Source organism: Scyliorhinus canicula, chromosome 3 (assembly GCF_902713615.1).
Source record: "Scyliorhinus canicula chromosome 3, sScyCan1.1, whole genome shotgun sequence".
In the NCBI taxonomy this organism is placed as follows: domain Eukaryota; kingdom Metazoa; phylum Chordata; class Chondrichthyes; order Carcharhiniformes; family Scyliorhinidae; genus Scyliorhinus; species Scyliorhinus canicula.
This window is the reverse complement of record NC_052148.1, coordinates 132049165-132070087: the sequence shown is the minus strand read 5'-3', so window position 1 is coordinate 132070087 and position 20923 is coordinate 132049165. Positions and strand designations below refer to the sequence as shown.

Genomic DNA, 20923 nt, shown 5'->3' with positions numbered 1-20923 from the left:
GGGACTCAAAGCCCCCGAAGACCGAAGCATGGCTATCGGACATGGCGAGCTTTCTCCGTCTAGAGAAGGTTAAGTTCGCCTTGAGAGGTTTACTTTTAGGGTGGCAGCAATTCATTGACTTCTTCGCGGAGAATTAATCGTCAGGGGTGGGGGGGGGGGGGGGGGGAGGAGGGGGCTAGGGTAGAGTAGAGTAGGGGGTGGTTTAGGCAGGTCCTTGCGGGAATGGAGTCGTGGTTTGCACTATATGTTATTTGCTTTTCTTTCTGTACAGTACTATACAATGTCATTGTTTTATATGCCAAAAATGCCTCAATAAAATTGTTCATTAAAAAAAAACTTTTCCATTTCTGCTGTACCACTCCTGTAAAGTGGGCCGTGTGCTCCCCATCCACAATCTATTAAAAGTTGTGGGTCAGATGAACTCCATGATACACTTTGGGGTTCTCTAAACCCTGGCCCCTAACAATAACATGACTTCAGTAAACGGTGAAGCACTTCAGATCGGAAGCAGTAGTTTTGAAATTTAGTTGTAGCATCATGACTTCATATCTTTTTTAGATTTGAAATGCTTTTCAAATTGATATTCAGTGTCAAGTGGAGGGGTATTTTTATATCTGAGCTGCAGCCGAGGGAATTGTAGCTCTGCAGCCGTGCTGCAGACATGGATTCTGACCCAATTCTGAGGACGTATATGGCAAAAGCTCACTACTGCATTCAGTCACTCTGCCCACCTGTAAGCTGAATTAATGGTCCATTCTAAAATCAAATTCACTATTTAAAAAAAATATTTAGAACATAGGAATTAGGAACAGAAGTAAGCAATTCAGCACTTCGAACATGCTCCGCCATTCAACTAGATCATGGCTGACCTCTTCCTGGTCTCAAAGCCAACCCTCTACCTGTCACTTTAATCCATTTTTTAAATCAGAAATATATTTATCTCCCTCTTGAAACCATTTAATGATTCGGACTCCGCCGCACTATGGAGCAGCAAGTTCCACAAATTCACCACCAAGTGGTTCCTCTTCATCTCAGCTTTAAATCTAGTGACCCAAGCCGGGAATCGAACCTGGGACCCTGGTGCTGTGAAGCAACCATGCTAACCACTGTGCTACCATGCTGCCCTGTTCAGCACTCGGGAGCTAAATCAGATATTGGGCCACCATTTTGAAAGGGTGCCCCATTCTCGAAGTGAGCTTCACACCCCCCCCTCCCCCACTCATGGGTAATATCACCCTTCACACACATGCGCACTACCCCACACCCCCCCAAGTGAGAACACTCTGCTATGGGGTCCCTGGGGGTTCCCCCCTCTTCAGGGCCTCCCACGCCCCCTTACAGGCTCCCTCAGGATCCCTACCCATCACCCCAACCTCCCAGAGGCCTCTACGTACCTGCTGTACACTCCCCCATCCCTTCAAACCCCCCCCCCCTCCACCGCCTTTCATGGGCATGGTGCCTTCTCAGGCCCTGACCCTTGACAGTTCCATTCTGGCACCTGGGCACCCTTGCACTGCCACCCTCACACCCATGGAATGCTCCTGCCAGCTTTGTAGTCGCACACGGGCACCTTGGCAGTGCCAGGGTGGCAGTGCCAATGTGCCCGTTGGGTATTGCCAAGGTGTCCGCTTTCCAGGAGGAGGGCCAGGAGTCCACCCTGCATTATCCCTGACCACCCAGGGGTCTCCAATGGTCCGGGAGACCGCTGGTGCCGTTCCGTCTGGTCCATGTTTGTGTGGACCAGAAGTTAATGGCACCCAGCTATGCCTAATTGAGGGGGGTCTGGTAGATGTCGGGAGGCCAGCAGATCCCTGGTAAGCACGCCTACGAAGTTTTAAAATCTATATAGGCGTGCACGGTTTGGTCACGCCCCTTTTGGTCATGCTTCAGATTCCAACGCCTAGCGAGACTGGGGTAGATCCCACAAGGCGTGAAGCCTGCTGGGAAGCCCGCGAGAGATCTCTCCCAAGATCTACCGGCTGCGTTGTGCTCTCACTCGAGCACAACGTGGCCACAGAATTGAGCACAAAGACTCTCTTATTCCTTTTGCTTATTATTTTTACTCCTTTGTCTTTTTCTGCCTTGCCTCTACGTGCAGAAGGGGTTAAAGTGGGGAGTTAGGTATTATCTAATAGTTAAGCAGTTGTATTTACTGCATTATTCATTATAGTTCTTGTTATAAATAAACAGTAATTGTGTTTAGAATTACAAACCTGGTGACTGTAATTATTGGCAGCCAAAATCTTTGGGTATTTTTATCGGAATTATTGGTGAATTAACTTGTGTTGTGATTCTGGGACAAATGGGGCTGGAATTGACCCCGCACTTGTCCAGGGTGTCACAACAGTAGGTATCAGGCCCTGGGATTTATTGGCCTTCAATGCCATCAATTTCTTCAACATCATTTCCCTACTAATACTGAAATCCTTCAGTTCTTCCCTCTCACTAAATCCTGTGTTCCCCAACATTTATGGTATATTATTTGTGGCCTCCTTTGTGAAGACAGGACCAAAATATGTATTTAGTTAGTCAGCCATTTCTCTCTTCCCCTTTATAAATTCCCATATAAGGGGACTGTAAGGGACCTACATTTGTCTTCACCAATCATTTTTTCTTCAAATACCTATCAACATTTTACAGTCAGTTTTTATGTTCCCCACAATCTTACTCCCGTACTCGATTTTCTCCTTCTTAACAAATACCTTTGTTCTCCTTTGCTGAAATGTAAACTGCTCCCAATCAGGTCTGCTGTTTTTCCTGGCCAATTTGTATGCCTCCTCCTTGAACCTAATACTGGGCGAAATTCTCCGCGGACCGACGTGACGCCCATTTCCGGCGGGAAAAAGCGGTGCGGATGACTCCGGCGTCAAGGCCTTCTTTTAAGCCGGTAATCTCCGTCCCCGAAAGGGCCAGCAGCGGACTGACGCGATCGGCGTCAGTTTCACCCGCTGCAGAAGTGGCGAGTCCCGGCGTTTGTGTGGTGGGGAGGAGGAAGAGAGACCCGGCGTTGGGGGGGGGGGGGGGGGTTGCGGCGTTGAGGGTGGGGGTTGCGCCGATGAGGGGGGGTTGCGGCGTTGAGAGGGTGGGGGGTTGCGGCGTTGAGGGTGGGGGGTTGCGGCGATGAGGGGGGGTTGAGGGGGGGTTGCGGCGTTGAGAGGGTGGGGGGTTGCGGCGTTGAGGGTGGGGGGTTGCGGCGTTGCGAGAGATGGGGGGCGGCGTTGGAGGGGGTAGGGGTGGTGGGGAGGGGGGTAGGGGTGGTGAGGGGGGTAGGGGCGTTGGAGGGGGTAGGGGTGGTTGGGGGGGTAGGGGTGGTGAGGGGGGTAGGGGCGTTGGAGGGAGGTAGGGGTGGTGAGGGGGGGTGGTTGGGGTAGGGGGCAGCGGCGCGCAGAGGGGGGGCGATGGTGCGTTGGCCCCGGGCATCCGTCGCCCCCCCCTCTCTGCACGCCGCTGCCCCCAAACCCCCCCCACCACCCCTACCCCCCTCCAACGCCGCAACCTCCCCCATCATCAATGGTTGACGCCGTTTTAAAGCTACTCTGTTTCTCGCCGACGTGACCCGTGGCCACGTCGGCGGGACTTCGGCCCATCTGGGCCGGAGATTTGGGGAAAGAAAAATATAATGAAATCCCGCCGGCGCCAGCTGTTTTCAGAGGCTGCCGGCGGGATTTGCACAACGCCGGTTTTTGGCCGGTCGGAGAATAAAAAACCCGGCGGGAGCGGGATTAACGCCGCTGCCGGCCGATTCTCCGACCCTGCGTGGGGTCGGAGAATTTCGCCCACTATCTCTAATGTCCATTGTAAGCCGTGGTTTGGCCACCTTTCCCGTTTTATTTTTGTGCCAGACAGGAATCAATAATTGTTGTAGCACACAAATGCGCTCTTTGAAAGTTTGCCATTGACTATCTACCATTGTCCCTTTTAGTAATCTTCCTCAATCCATCATAGCCTACTCACACCTCATACCATCATAGGTTCCTTTATTTAGATTCAGGACCCTTGTCTGAGAATCAAGTACGCCACTCTCAATCTTAATGAAGAATTCGATCATATTATGGTCTTTTCCCCAAGGAGCCTCGTACAACTAGATTGCCAATTATTCCTTTCTCATTACAAAATACCCAGTCTATGATGGCCGGTTCTCTAATTGGTTCCTCAACTACCCCGTATACACTCCAGGAATTCCTCCTCTATGGTATTGGTCGGAATTCTCTGGCCGTTGGGATTCTCTGTTCCCGCCGGCAACCCCCCCCCCCCCCCCCCCCCCCCCGCCCAAACCCCATGGTTTCCCAGCAACATGGGGTGGCTTCAATGGGAAATCCTATTGACAAGTGGCGGGAGTAGGGAATCCCGCCGCTAGCGAACGGAGTAGCACTGAGAAAAACGTGGCTGCGAAATCGGAGAATCCAGCAGAGTTACTAATTTGGTTTTCCCAATCTAATGCTGACATTTTCCAAAAATTAAACTTTTGAGACTAAAGTCAAAATCATTGGTATTAATTTAGCAAATGATTGAGGATTATTGTTGAATTGGGTTTATTTTAGTGCATCCTTCATTTAAATGAAAATTGACCAAAAGACCTCTAGTAAAAGGTATTGTGAAAAATGATAAAGCACCTTTTTCCTTTGGAAGGACAATGACCCAGTTATTCTAAACCATGTTCAGCAGCCAGCTGAGTTTCAGTCTCCTCTGAAAACACTGTGGATCTAATCTTTAATACTGACCCAGTTTTTTTTGTGTGTAGATAAGAGCGTTGCTGCATTTTCTTTTGCTACTGTTTTGTTATTCAGAGATAGTTTTGTACAATTAAATTTTGGAATCTTTTAAAATAACAATACTAAAGTCCACTTGCTGTTATATTTTAAATTGCTTGAATGTTTTAGTAGTTCATATGAAACATAATTTTAAGCAGACTATATAAACCATTTTTAAAATGTTATTTCTCCTTTGAAGCAGTTCTGATGTGTGAACCTGGTAGACTGATCCAAATGATTTGATGTTAGATTTATCCCAGAGTAACTCATATTCCAAGCTTCCAAAGTCTTCAATATAGATAATGATTTTCTATGTTCAGGCAGACCTATTCTGGGAGCAATTGAAGATCTTGTACTGCAATCATGTACTGCCTGGTAACTGGTCTCATTATGTCACCGTTAGCCATCGCTCTTTTAGGCGAAGGAGTGACATTTGTGGGAGAACTGGGTGTTGTGTTACCTGCGTGGTCGATAACATGTGTTATTCAATCATTGGTTGATGGTGAGGTCCTCTGAATCTTGTTGAAGAAGACTCAAACTCGTCCAGTAACAACAAAGATTTATTGAGTAACTATAACTATTAATGCATGAGTTATTTACCTTAACATGAAAACTAGGAATTGGTTAAAAAGATTTAACAATAATAATTAAACGTAACTCCACTATCTATGTGATTCTGATGTTACCCTGTTCACAGTGCACCCACGAGCGAGAGAGCGAGAGAAATCGTGTGGCTGCTTTTTATACCCCTGTTGGTCCAGCCCTCTAGTGATCATGGTGCTGTTATTTATCCATTAACCCCTTGTGTGCATGCACCTACAGCGGTCACTACACTGTGTTTGAATCCAGCCCAGATGGATGGGTTGAAATTCTCCTTTAAATATTGGCGGTAAGGTCATTAGTTTGGAAAATCTCAACCATGATCCTAATTGGCAACTCTAGCTTGGAGAGGAGGTGGAATGACTATTCTGTGGGGACAAAATGGCTGAACTGCTGTAGTCGGGAGTGCTTTCTATGGTTGATGTTAGAACAGAGGAAGGGTAGCTTTTTTAAAAATCCAGTTGTGCAGTCACTGACTTGGGAGTATTTGATGCTAACGGTAGATGACTATCAGGGGGAAGTTTCACTTTTCCAACACTAGTATTCCTTAATGAGGGAAAGTTTTTAAAAGAGATGGCTTGTGTGGGTCATGAAATGAAATGAAATGAAAATTCCTTATTGTCACAAGTAGGCTTCAAATGAAGTTACTGTGAAAAGCCCCTAGTCGCCACATTCCGGCGCCTGTTCGGGGAGGCTGGTATGGGAATTGAACCGTGCTGCTGGTCTGCCTTGGTCTGCTTTAGAAGCCAGCTCTTTAGCTCTGTGCTAAACCAGCCCCAAAGGGGTAAAGGTAGAATTTTAAAATGTATGAACGATTTCAAATGAAAACAAGTAAAAGCTGAACCAGTAGTTCACGTGTTTCACAAATTTTCAAGTTTGTGTTTCTTATGCATCCAAGATCAAACACAGTGGGCGGGATTCTCCAATAATGGGGCTATGTCCCCCACGCCGGCATGAAAAGCGGCGCCAACCACTCCGAAGTCAACTGTCGCCGATAATGGGGAATGCTCGGGGGCTAGGTTGGCGCCGGAGTGGTCCCCACACCTCCAACTGGCGCGGAACGGCCCGCACAAGTTCGCTCATGCGCGGAACGGACGGCGTATTTCCGTGAATGCATGGGGGTTCCCTTCTCCGCGCCAGCCCCCGGTCAATATGACGGAGCCCTACAGGGGCCCGGCACGGGGTAAAATAGGCCCGCACGGAACCAGCCTGCCCACCGATCGGTAGACCCCGATCACGGGCCAGGGCACCATGGGGGGACCACGCGCCTTCCAGATCCCACTGTGTGGGACCTGAGTAACCCATGCCAGCGGGACTCGGCCAAACTCGTCGGCCACTTGGCCCATCGGGGACAGAGAACCGCCGGAGGGGGAGGTGGCTGCTGTCAACGGTCCCCGACCGACGCGGCGTAAACCCGCGGGCGCCCAAGAATCGGTGCCGGAGAATGGGGATGCCAACAGCGTGGCGCGATTCTTGCCTCCCTACAGGAATTCTCTATCCTGACATCGGGTTGGAGAATCCTGGCCAATATTACATTTGGTTAGAAATGAAAATGTCGACAATTTGCAGACCTTTCTCATGTTTCTCCCGACGATGTGTTGGGTGCAAAATTGCACTGACGAGAAGGAATCATTATCATTCGAGAAGTGACACACCTCACCTGTAATCTGCACCGTTTAACATTAGAAGCATAACTTTGTTTTAGGAAGTAAGGGGCTGGATTCTCTGTTTCTGGGACTATGTCAACATGCTGTTGTAAAAAGTGTGGCCTTTCACAACAGAAAAACTTGATACTGGCCCCCGCACGGGCCTACAGGGGGCCGTGTTCCATGGCGGACTCAGACCACAGGGCTCGACCTCCCAAATAGTGCCCCCAATCGGCCGCGGGCCCGACATAGACCGCCCGCTCAAAATTAGCCCGTTGCCGTATAAGGCTCCCCCTGCCCTCCGATCGGTCTGCTCCTGACCATGGCAGACACGGACTGAGTCCGCAGCTGCCACGCTAGTATCCCGACCGGCAGGACCATGTTAGATCCACGTCATCGGGAATTCGGCCGGTCAGGGGCGGAGAATGGTGGAGCGGGCCTCCAGCAATGGCCGTAGATAGGGGATACACGTCGTGGCCTACTCAGAGAGTACACGGCTTTCCGGGGCCCGGAGACTCGGGGAACCGCCACCGGTCCCCATTCCATGCGCAGAAATGGATTTTCCACCCTGCCGCTGGGCGCGATTTCGGCATCGGGGTGCGGAGAATCCAGCTGAAGGTCTTTGTCAATTACAGGTTGCCATTTGAATTTATTTTACATGTATTGAGAAATGAACAGACTATTCCAGGGCTGATAATGTATATGCTCCTACATGTTGTTGTAATTCACTTGTTATTAACTAGCACTGTTGCCTTTCAGCACCAGGGACCCGGGTTGAATTCCCGCCTCGGGTGACTGTGTGGAGTTTGCACTTTCTCCCTGTGTTTGCCTGGATTTCCTCCAGGTTCTCCAGATTCCTCCCACAGTCCAAAGGTGTGCAGGTTAGGTAGATTGGCCATGCTAAATTCTCCCTTAGTATGTTAGTGGGATTGCAGGGTTACGGAGGTAGGGTGGGGGCATGGACCTCGGTAGGGTTCTCTTTTCAAAGGGCCAGTGCAGACTCAGTGGGCCGAATTACCTCCTTCTGCACTGTAGGGATTCTATAACATTGCGTTTCTTCCCCATAATTCCTACTAAAACATTTATCTTCTTTTGCAGCAAGTAACAGGCAGAAGTTTTGGAGATAAGGACTTTCGAACAGGTTTGGAAAATGGAATCTTACTTTGCGAGTAAGTAATCAATGCTTCTTTTCCAATAAATTTGTAAAACAAGCAAACCAAATAAAGTGAGAAATATCATTCGCCTGGGGCGCTGGGATTGATTTAGCTGTTGGCTGCAGTCAGAGCTCTGATATAATTGCATTCACAGCTTTTGCATCCTGTCCGAATTTTGCATAATAAGTTTTTACTATATGAACTGAACATAGTTATTTATGACTTGCAATGCTGAATTTGAAATAATTAGAACCCATTTCTGATTGAATAGAAAGTTAGGCTTGGTGAGGTCAGTTACTGACAAGAATGATGTGCTTTCCTTTGTGCTAAATAAGGCTCCAGCCAAAGGGTGCAGTGACTCTGTTAGTTGACCTTTAATAAATAATGTAATAATGGTGTCTCTAAGCAGAAGCCACCTTGTGTAAAATATCTGTCAGAAAAGGAATTTACAGCCTGATTTTACTGTGTTCCACTATCTGGAACAAATATACAATCGGGACTGAGAGAAGTCATATGGTTATGCCCTCCGCCTGTATTGTGGCAGAAAGCTATCTTCTTAAAAGTGGTAGTGTTTGCAAAAGAACAGTTGCAGTGATTCGGTGCCTGGCGAGGAGCCTTTCTATGTAATTGCATCTTAATCCTAACTCCACTTGTGTTGACACTAACAAATGCTGATACTGCTGCACCAATCGGAGCATTGTTGACCATATTTATAGGGTCGGTAATGCAAGGATGTTTTGAGCCTGGTCAACATGCATGAAAAAGTAATTATTCTAATAGCTCACATTATTTACTAATCCTGCAATTTCCTGACATGGTGTATACATAATTAAGCCACAGAATATTTACTGCAAACAGGCTTGACCATGAGCCAATCAAATTGCTTATTTGCACGATGTGAGCACTGCTTGTGCACCAATAGTTTATTAGGTATATTTGCAGAATTTTTCAACAGATTCTGTTAACCTGATGATGAATCGACTGCACTTTAAAGAATTAGTTGTTAACAAAGGGCAAACTAATATGTAACAGATTAAATGCTGTGTCGTCTTGTGTATGTAGGGCCAATCAATGCAAAGATTGCTAAAACCTGGATTATGCATTTCGACAGCAGGCTAAGAGAATGTTGTTGACAAACTTTTGCAATCATATGATGCTTATTTTATAAAGAATTTAGCCTGAATTCTCCTTCCATTGAAAGATGGTCAGGGCAGTACTGTCTTTGCCATATCTGCGACCTGGTTAATTGAGTTGAAGATCACTAAATATAACAGGCACACAGTCGCCTAGCAACACATCTGCTCGCAGCAGGTGCCCGTCACTGCTCCAATGAAAATTCTGGCAGTGCAACAGGGGCACTGCTGTGTAGCACCTGAACAGGTAAAACAAGTTAGTGCAATGACAAGAACCCCTAAGATCAAGTTAGCCTTATAAACCTTGGTTTTCGTCATCTAAAAGAAGCATCAGAAAAACCTAGGGTGGAACTTTCTGAAAAAATGGCAGTGTCAGGGTGTGACTGAAAACATAGTCTCTCCAGAAACACAGCCGAGTTTTCAGACCAGATTTTCTTTCTGGCACTCAGTGCAGAGAGAATCTGGGGGTGTGGTCTGTTCCATCACTCTGGGCCTGAAAGAGCAGGCAAGGCCTGCTCCACAGAGACTGGGATTCCATCTTTAAAGGTCACCCCGATCTGCGTTTAAAATACGTTCCCCCCAACTCTCCCACAGGCATGGAGGACCACCCTCACAAGCTTTGGGGTGACTCCCCCCACAGGGGTATTGGGGGGGAACACCATCCCCCCTCTCCCCCAGCCTGCGCTGTCATCAGTACCCTCCCTCGCCCCTTACCCCTCCCCCCCACGCTGCTAGACCAATTGACCCTCCGATGTCACCAGCGTGGATCAGTACAGCATCTGGTGTTGGGAGCAGAGGCATTTCCTCCCCCCCCCCCCCCCCCCCCTCCCCCAAGTGCTACACACCAGTGTCTCTCTGGACAGCACTGTGCTGTGGGACTCAATCAGTCACCGCAACAAAGGACCAAAGTTCAAACAGGGAGGGAATGCGAGGTGAGGTCAGGGGTCGTGTCTCTAATGGGATGAAATTATGTAATCCAGACTCATCGCCCATACATCTGCAGCCATCTCATTAAAGGAACAAGCACTTCTGAATCCAATTCAAGAACTCAGCTTGGAGTCATCAGTCAGATTTGGCACATGTCCTAAAATACCATGTGATGCAGACGCAGGTAGAACACTGTGCAGACACTGACAGGAAATGACAGGTTTCATGAAGTTTTTAACATCAATTACAAAGAATATCTGTGCTTCTGCCGGAAATATTACCTAATCTGTGCTTTCAACCATTGTCTTTTTGTAGAAGCCAGATTCAATTCATTGTTATATCGAAGTAAATTTCTGCAACGCACCATCTAAACCTTAAATTCTAAAGTGTTCTCCTGTTTGTCAGTTCATGAATACATCTTGGCCGGGATTCTCCGTTAGCCGAAATCGGGAAAGGCGACTGGGCGGAGAATCGGTTCCAACACCAAAATCGCGACAGCCGCTGGCTTGATGCCAAATCGTGATTCTCCATCACCTCGACAGTGGTGTCAATGTGTTCCGGAATGCACATACAGTAGACACCATTTGCATGCCATTAGCGGGGCCTCCGCGATTCTCCTCCGATTGCTCAAGTACCCGACGGCACAGTTCACCGTATGCTTTCTTGACTACCTTGTCCAATTCTGTTGTCACCTTCAAAGATCTGTGGCTCTGTGGACCTGCACTTCCAGATCTCTCTGACTTTCTATATTCCTAAGAGTTTTGCCATTTATGGAATATTTCCCTTTTATATTAGACCTACCAAAATGCATTATCTCACATTTGTCCTGATTAAAATCCATTTGCCATTTCTCTGCCCAAGTCTCCAACCTATCTATATACTGCTGTATCTTCTGACAATTAGCACAGGGCTAAAGAGCTGGCTTTTAAAGCAGACCAAGGCAGGCCAGCTGCACGGTTCAATTCCCGGACCAGCCTCCCTGAACAGGCACCGGAATGTGGCGACTAGGGGCTTTTCACAGTAACTTCATTTGAAGCCTACTTGTGACAATAAGCGATTTTCATTTCATTTTTCATTTCTCAACACTATTTGTCACTCCACCAACCTTGGAGTCATCCGCGAATTTATTAATTAGACCGGCTACATCTTCCTCCAAATCATTTATGTACACTACAAACAACAAAGGCCCCAGCACAGATCCCTGTGGAACACCACCAGTCACAACCTTCCATTCAGAAAAACACCCTTTCACTGCTACCCTTTGCCTTCTGTGACCAAGACAGTTCTGTATCCATCTTACCACCTCACCTCTGATCCTGTGTGACTTCACCTTTTGTACCAGTCTGCCATGAGGCATCTTGTCAAAGGCTTTACTGAAGTCCATGCAAACAACATAGCATGAGACTTGTTGGTTCTGTTAGGATCCTGGACAAGAAACCAACTATTTGCGATTTGTAAAACTGTGAGGAAATGTTACTGCACCATAGGAGTGATAACACTGACCAATAGGTATCTTCATGCCGAATCTCATAGAATTTACAGTGCAGAAGGAGGCCATTCGGCCCATCGAGTCTGCACCAGCTCTTGGAAAGAGCACCCTACCCAGGTCCAGATCTCCACCCTATTCCCATAACCCAGTAACCCCACCCAACACTAAGGGCAATTTTGGACACGAAGGGCAATTTAGCAAGGCCAGTCCACCTAACCTGCACATCTTTGGACTGTGGGAGGAAACCGGAGCACCCGGAGGAAACCCATGCAGACACGGGGAGAACGTGCAGACTCTGCACAGACAGTGACCCAAGCTGGAAATCGAACCTGCGACCCTGGAGCTGTGAAGCAATTGTGCTAACCACAATGCTACCGTGCTGCCCACCAAACAATAAAAACAATAATGTAAAAACAATAATAATAATCTTTATTATTGTCACAAGTAGGCTTACATTAATGCTGCAATGAAGTTACTGTGAAAATCCCCCAGTCGTCACACTCCAGCACTTGTTCGGCTACACAAAGGAAAATTCAGAATGTTCAATTTACCTAACATCACGTCTTTTGTGGAACGAAACCGGAGCACCTGGAGGAAACACACGCAGACACGGGGAGAAGGTGCAGACTCCGCACAGACAGTGACCCAAGCTGGGAATCAAACCTGTGACCCTGGCACTGTGCTACCGTGTGTTACACGACTGCAATTTAAACACAGAATTCACCATATTAGCAACAAAGGAACCCCTTTACAGTGATCAGTCACAACAGTTCTTAAGTAAAAGAGAAAACCTTAACTTAAATCCTAAACTTGCCACTATAATCTAATTAAGCAAACCAATATGGTTAACACACTACTCATTTTTTTAAAATTTAAAGTAGCCAATTCTTTTTTTTTCCATTTAAGGGGCAATTTAGCGTAGCCAATCCACCTACCCTACACATCTTTGGGTTGTGGGGGTGAGACCCACGCAGACATGGGGAGAATGTGCAAACTCCACACGGACAGTGACTCAGAGCCGGCATCGAACCCGAGTTCTCGGCATTGTGAGACAGCAGCGCTAAGCACTGCGCCACCGTGATACCCCTTAAAATAGTACTCAGAAATAAAATGAACAACCACAGGTTCTTTACTTGCTTTTCTCTGTACAGGATCTTTGAAGAGAGAACCTTAAAGGACCAAAACAGAAACATTCCGGTTCAGATTAAAATCCTAGGAAGAAATCCTTCAGACAGACCTGGCACTTCTCTTAATTTCATAATCTTTACCCAGAGCATAAGGCATTCTTCAGTCTCCTCCCACAATATGTCCCTTGATTTGTTTAGCCAGGGCCAAACACAATACCCCTCATAAATTATCTGCACCCCATCATTCCTTTAAACATAAAAATATTCCATCAGCTAGATATCTGTAAACAAGTAAATGGTTCTTAAATCTATTAGCAGAACAATTCACTTGCAAAATCAATGATTACTTCACTTCTTCAACCCCCTAATCAGTGCTCTAACAGTCTTACTGTCTGTATGCATCTTAACCTAGGTTTTAGATTTAGATTTATTGTCACGTGCACCAAGGTACAGTGAAAAGTATTGTTCTGCGTACAGTCCAGGCAGATCCCTCCATACATGAAAAACATAGGGCCTATGATCGATGTACGATGTAAATACATTGACATAGACATTGGTTAAAGCATACAGAATATAGTGCTACAACTGTCAGGAAGATGCGTGGAAAGATCAGTTCAGTCCATAAGAGGGCCATTCAGGAGTCTGGCAACAGCGGGGAAGAAGTTGTATTTTAATCTGTTGGTGTGTGTTCTCAAACTTTTTTATCTTCGGCCCAATGGAAGCGATTGGAAGAGAGAATAACCCGGGTAGGAGGGGTCTTTGATTATGCTGCCCGCTTTCTCAAGGCAGCGGGAAGTGTAGTCAGAGTCAATGAATGGGAGGCAGGTCCGCGTGATGGACTGGGCTGTGTTCATGACTGTAGTGTTTTACAGTCTTAGGCTGAATAGTTTCCATACCAGGCTGTTATGCAGCCACATAGGGGGCGGGATTCACCGCCGCCGAGATTCTTCGTTTTGCTGGCGCACGGGGCTTTCCTGACGACGTGGGGCTGCCCCACAATTGGAAACCCATTGACCGGCCAGCTAAACGGAGAATCCCGCCGGTGGGTCGAGAATGAAAAGTGGTGTGGCGAGGTGGAGATTCTAGCCTAGGATGCTTTCTACGGTGCATCTGTAAAAATTGGTATGAGTCATTGTGGACATGCCGAATTTCCTTAATTTCTTGAGAAAGTATAGGTGTTGTTGTGCTTTCTTGGTCGGGGCCTGTTCTGTGCTGTATTTTTCTATTTTCTATGTAACGTCAACGTGGGTGGACGAAGACAGATTGTTGGTGATGCGTACATCCAGCAATTTGAAGCTGTCAACCACCTCCATCACGGCACCATTGACGCAGACAAGGGCGTGGAGGGCACTTTGCTTCCTGAAGTCGATGACCAGCTCCTCAGTTTTGCTGACATTGAGGGAAAGATTGTCTATCTATCTTCCTCCTGTATTTTGACTCATTGTTGTTTGAGATCCAGCCCACTATGGTCATGTCATCAGGAAATTTGTAGATGGAGTTGGAGCCGAATGTTGCCACACAGCCGTGTGTGTATAAGGAGTATAGTTGGGAGCTAAGTACATAGCTTTGCGGGGCCTGGTATTGAGGATTATTGTGGAGGAGGTGTTGTTTATCCTGACTGATCGTGGTCTATGGGTCCGGAAGTCGAGGATCCAGTTGCAGAGTGAGGAGCCCAGTCCTAGGTTTTGGAGTTCGAATATGAGCTTGGCTGGGATTATGGTGTTGAAGGCGGAGCTGTAGTCAATGACCAGGAGTCTGACGTAGGCGTCCTTGTTGTTGAGATGCTCCAGCGATGAGTATAGGGACAAGGAGATAGCATCTGCTGTGGACTGATTGTGATGGTAGGCGAATTGCAATGGATCAAGGCAATCTGGAAGGATGGAGTTGATGTGTCTCATGACTGACCTCTCGAAGCACTTCATAACCATAGATGTTAGGGACATCAGTTGGCAGTTGTTGAGGCATGTTGCCTGGTTCTTCTTTGATGGTGGTCTTCTTGAATTAGGTGCGAACCTCGGAATGGAGAAGAGAGAAGCTGAAGATATCCGTAAAAAGAACCGCCAGATGGTCTGCACAGGAACTGAGTGCACAACCGAAGACTCCGTCAGGAGCCGTTGCTTTGCATGGGTTCACTTTCGAGAAGGCCGATCTAAGTTCTGAGGCTGTAACGGTAGGTATGGGTGTGTTCGAGGCAGTTGGGACAGTTGTCAGCGGTTCGTTGGCTTCCTGTTCAAAACAAGCATAGAATGCATTGAGTTCATCAGCGGGTGCTCTGTTGCCAGAAATTCTACTCGGCTTTGCACTGTAGCCTATTAAGTTGTTTAAGCTGTTAAGTTGTCAGACCATGCAGTCTATCTGGTGAATTGAGTAGCTCTTTGGTTTTATGGCACAGTCCGGTGAGGCAGGAGTGAGCCATATCCCTGTGAAACAGAGCAAACAACAGTCTCTCACTGAGTCGGGTCAGGAGCTTTAGGAGCCGGGTCGAGCTCCAGGTGAGGTTGGGGTTGGGCCTCCTTGTTGGCCTCTTCCGCATCCAGGTTGGGGTCGCTGGTCGTTGTGGTATGGGGTGCACACGGCCCACTCTACAGGTGTGGTACAGCAGAAATGGAAAAGTATTTTTTAAAGCAAAACAATGTTTATTCTATGAACTCAAGTTAACCTTTTTAAAACATACAGTGAACATCTTAACAACCATTAATTCAAATACAACCCCCAAAGAATACAACACTAAGTAATCCTTTAAGCTTTCCTTTTAACATCCATACGACTTAAAACACCTTTTACCAGAAGCACATCAGGTTAAAGTCACTACAGTAGTCCCCCGTTATACCGCGCTCCGCAATACCGCGGTTCACGATATACAGCGGGGGGACTTATGGACCCCAACTTACTCGGCCGCTGAAGTTCGCCACCTCTGCCGGAACAATTCACCAGCTTGACCCGGGACGGGCGGTGGGGCAGTGCAAGGGAGGAGGAGGGAATGGGAAACGCAGCCCCTGGATCGTCCCGCACATGGATCGTCCCGCGCAGCGATCTAGCTCCTCAAGACCAGAATCCTTAGCACCGTCAGCAACGCAGAGGAATAGGCTGCCGATATGTGTGGATGTAGCCTGGGGTGGGAGGGTGGTGTCACGGAGCCAAGGTGGAGTCCTTGCACCCCGGGAGCGTCGGCGTGAAGCCCAAGTTGCCTTGGCCAAACAGGCGCGAGCATTCTTGCTGTCTGTATTGTACAACATAAGGTGATAAAATATTTAAACACTTTGTATATTTTATAATCTCTTTCCCTGCAGTTCCTATTTTTATTCATCTAATTTTACTGCACTTTTAAACTATGTCTATACTGTATTTTAAATTTCTTTTGGACGTTAAAGTAGACTTTGTAAAACCTTTTCCCAACTTACCTTTAATTCTTGGCTCCCACCGTCAATTTGGAAAACGGGAGCAACTTGCAATAAAGTGGAGGCAGAAGCAAAAGCATTTTTCTTGTCACCTGGAAACTATAACAAATGCTGTTCACACCAACACCATGTTAATCTGTACAGCCGGGTGCTGTCAGCTTCCCTCTCCGGATCAAAGTGAGCCGGCCGCTGAAATTGACACTGCCGGCTGATTGGACATTTCACATCGTGGATATCCGCGGCTCGGATGTAACGCGGGTGGCTGTCTTGGACCCCAACACCCGCGTTATAACGGGAGACTACTGTACTGTTAGTAGTTTTAAATCATCAGAATCGATTTACAGTCTTTAGATTACATAGAGAGATTCATACACCTTCTGGCTTTGACTGCAGCTATCCAGCTCTGAAAATGAAACTAAAACACACCCTGCAGCAAACAGCCTAAAACAAAAGTAAAAAGCTGACAGACAGCCCAGCTCCACCCACACTCTGACATCACTGATAAACACTCATTTCTTAAAGGTACATTTCTTAAGTGTCCATTTCTTAAAGGTACTCTCACATGACAATATCCATCTTGAGGTGAGTGCTCTTTGGCCTTTGGTGCTGGGCTTTCCAGTATAAATGACTAACAGTTCAAAGGCCTAGAAATTGAAATTAGTTTGTGTAAGCCTCAGTCAGTAATGGGCACAGATCCACAAGCGAAATTCATCCATAATTTGGCATTAAAGTGATGTATTCATTCAGAAATGCCTTAAGGAACTGGAAAATGAAATGCTGGACCAGTACAATGCATGGTGCTCCTTTAAAGTTGCTATATTTTTGAGGATAGTGCACAAGGAGCTTTGTTCTGCATATAGTTATATCCAATGTGGGTTTCTCGATGTGGCCACTCAAGGGTGTAATTTACTTTGCATTTTATTTTTAGCATTTTGACTATTTGTAGTCATGATTTCTCTAAGGATTGCTCATCCTCCACGCCTCACAACCTTGCACTTCCCCCATCAGTTGCTTGGAATAGACTGCCATTTTCAACTACAGTGAGCAATATGACTAGGGTAAGGAATACACAAGGTGATTTCCTGTTGGCTTCCTCGTGTGCTTAAAGGAAACACGATTCCTCCCTCTAGAGGACCCTCCTCCATCTGTAAGCAACCATTGTCCCTTGAGTTTCTAGCTCTCATATCACCATCAAATATTCACTGGTTCCACCATTGGCCTTTTAACCCTGATCATCGACCCCAATCTGAGCCTGGGGCAACTAAGCCGGGGTGATCACCCCTTCAGGTCTCAAATGAGCTCATAGCACCAGTTGATTATTGCCCCAATTTCTCCATGGCATTATACCAGAGTCATTATTTGAAATAAGTTAATAGTTCTGGTTTAAAATAAGGGATTTATATTAACTAGTGTGCTAAAATTAGCACACAGAGGAAATTAAGCTCCTGAGTGTCAAAGTGAAGAAGTGATTAATTTTTATTGCTGACATTTTCTAACTTTAAGCACCAATTCACTAAAGGATTAATTAAGAAGAGGACCGTCAAATTAAGTTACATATCTACAGACACTTATCAGTAACACAATTTTGGAGCAGAATTCATAATGCATCGCTCAAAAGGTTACATCAGGACAGTCTGCACATTTTGAGAGATAACATTAACACAAGAACAGAAGAAATAGGAGGCAGAGTAGGCAATTCAACACCTTGAGCCTTCTCTGCCAATAAGATCATGGTATTTCTGATTGTTGCCTTAACTCCACTCTCATGCCTGCCCCATTGCCCTTGACTCCCTTGTAGATCAAAATCTGTCCAACTCAGCCTCGATTATACTCAGTAATTCAGCCTCCACAGCTTGCTAGGGAAGAGAATTCCACACATGAATGACACTCTGAGAGAATACATTCCTCCTCATTTCTATCTTCAATAGATGATTTCATATTTTTAATAAATGCCCCCAGTTCTCGATTACCCATGAGATGAAACGTTGGGGCGACACAGTGGCACAGTGGTTAGCACTGCTGTCTCACAGCGCCAGGGATCTGGGTTCAATTCCGGCCTTGGGTGACTGTGTGGAGTTTGCACTTTCTCCCCTGTGTCTGCGTGGGTTTCCTCATGGTGTTCCGGTTTCCTCTCATAGTTCAAAGAAGTGCAGGTTAGGTGGATTGCTAAATTACCCCTTAGTGTCCAACGTGTTAGGTGGGGTTATTGGGTTATGGGGGAATAGGATGGGGCATGGGTCTAGGTAGGTGTACCATAGGGCAGCACGGTAGCACAGTGGTTAGCACTGCGGGCTCTCCTCACTGCCATCTTGGGATGGTGTGTGTGGGGAGTGAAGTGTGTGTATGTAGCTGCAGTTTGTTGGCCGTTACACTGATGCTGAGGTCGAGACCCTGCTAGATGCCCTGCAAGAGAGGTGGGCGACCCAGTACCTTGGCCTGGGATCCCTGCCCCCCCCCCACTCCCCCCTCACTAACCCCCCTCCCCCGGCCTGTCCCCCCTCATCCCCCCCTACTCTCCCCACTGCTCTCCTGCCCCCCACTCTCCCCCACACTCCCCCCCACTCTCCTCCCCCACTCTCCCCACCCACTCCCCCTCTCCCACTCTCTCCCCTCTCCCACCCACTCTCCCCTCCCCCACTCTCTCCTCCCGCCCCCACTCTCAACCCTCTCCCACTCTCCCCACCTACTCTTTCTTCCCCCCCCACTCTCGCCACTACTCTCCTGCCCCCCATTCTCCCCCCCATTCTCCCCCACTCTCCCCTCCCCCACTCTCTCCTCCCACCCCCACTCTCACCCCCCTCCCACTCTCCCCACCTACTCTTTTTCTGTTCCCTTTCACAGGCAGCCATGTGCCAGAGCCACCTTGACTTTGCAGCGGCGCTCTTGAGAGTGGCCATGGCTGAGAGCGTCAACGGCATTGCTCAGGTGTTGGCCGATGTGGCACAGACGCTGTGGTGGGAGATGGCTCACTCACTGGTGTTACGGGTCAGGGTTTAGTGAATCCCAAAGTGTGTCATGGAGTTCACCTGACCCACAACTTGTAATAGATTGTGGTGTGGGGCGCACACGGCCCACTCTACAGGTGTGGTACAACAGAAATGGACCAGTATTTTTTAAAACAAAACAATGTTTATTCTATGAACTCAAGTTAACCTTTTTTAAACAAACAGTGAATATCTGCGCAACCATTAATTCAAAGATAACCCCCAAAGAATACAACACTAAGTAATCCTTTAAGCTGTCCTTTTAACATCCAACAAACCTTTAAATAGGTGAATATTTATAATTCTGAATTCACTAAATGATCCAGAGATAGTCTTTGGATGGCAGAGATCAACAGGACAGCTCCTTGTTTAACTTCAGCTGCAGCTCTCTTGAAAACCTGACACACACAAGATTTTTCTCAAAATGAAACTAAAAGCAGAACCAGAGCTCAGCTCCACCCACACTCTGATATCACTGCAGTAACATGAGCAGCCAAACATGTTTTAAAGCGACATTCTCATGTGGTACAGACCCAGAAGGTGGTGGCACAGTCACAGCATGATGTGGCGTAGTCCCAAGCAAAGATGGTCCACTCCCTGTGCTCCATGGCTGCGGGAATGCAGACCCTGGTTGAGACGGCAGCAGACCTTCAGGACTGACAGCAGCAGATGGCGGGGGAGCCTCAGGGAATATCTCGGGGGCCATTGTGCACCAGGATGGAGTAGGAAGTGATGGGGCCTGTGCCGGCGACTCCCACTGGAACACCTGAGCACCTCAGACTCCGCCCTCCCATTCCTGTCCCTGGCACATCTGGTGGGCAGGAATCGTGGAGTGTGCCAGGATGAAGGTGTCGTGCACACAGCCTGGGCATCGGCCGCAGACGAGCAGGAATGGTTACACAACAGCTGCACGTTCATCGACTGCAACCCCTTTCAGTTTGTGTAGAGTGTCCTGTCAACTGCAGGTGCTCGTAGGAAGACATGCATCCCGTTAATCACCCCCTGGATCCGGGGCATCTCGGTGATGGTGGTGAACCCTGCTGCCCAGGCATCCTGGTCGGCTTGGTCCACATGTAAATGGATGTATTGTACCAACTGGGGGATGCACCTGTGCACTGAGCTCTGTGAGATCCAGGACAAATCCCTCTCGGTGCCTGGAAGGACCCTGTCAAATAAAGGTTCAGGGTGACCGCCACCTTGACGGCCACCGGGAGCAGGTGTCCGCCCCCATTCCCCACAATGAATAAAAAACAAAAGAACCTCCCCCTCTACCAACCAACTCGCATTTAACACAAAGAAAACTCCCACCCATCCCAACTTCCCTCCTGAACCATTCCTCCTACTTACCAGTTGACGGTAACCAATTCTTTAAAGTGAAGAATAAAAAGACCCCATCTCTTACGGAACCGTTTAACCCCCTCCAAAAGGTGAAGTTCACCTTCTCAAGGTACAGGAACTCCATCAAATCCCCAGCCACACTGAGGCACAGGGGGGTGGGGGATGTTGACCTCCACCCCAATGGGATCTTACTGCAAGCAATCAGCGAGGCGAAGGTTAAAACATCTGTCCCCACCCCGTCTGCAGCTCCAGCAGGTGCAACACCACAAATATCACTCCCATGGGACTGGGCTCCAAGTCCAAGTGCAAGATTGCCCACATATTGCTGAAAAAAAGACTACAAAATTTCAACAACTTCGGGTCGGATCAGAAAGTG

At 47.6% G+C, this 20923-nt stretch overlaps 1 protein-coding gene across 2 annotated transcripts in view; it reads left to right on the top strand.

Moving 5' to 3' along the window:
* LOC119962960 (LIM and calponin homology domains-containing protein 1-like) overlaps positions 1-20923 on the top strand; it is a 502229-nt gene that overhangs the window by 177368 nt on the left and 303938 nt on the right. For both annotated transcript variants that reach the window (XM_038791315.1, XM_038791316.1), the window contains exon 2: positions 8096-8166. In XM_038791315.1, coding sequence (XP_038647243.1) covers positions 8096-8166 — 71 coding nt within the window. The remainder of the gene's footprint in view (positions 1-8095; positions 8167-20923) is intronic.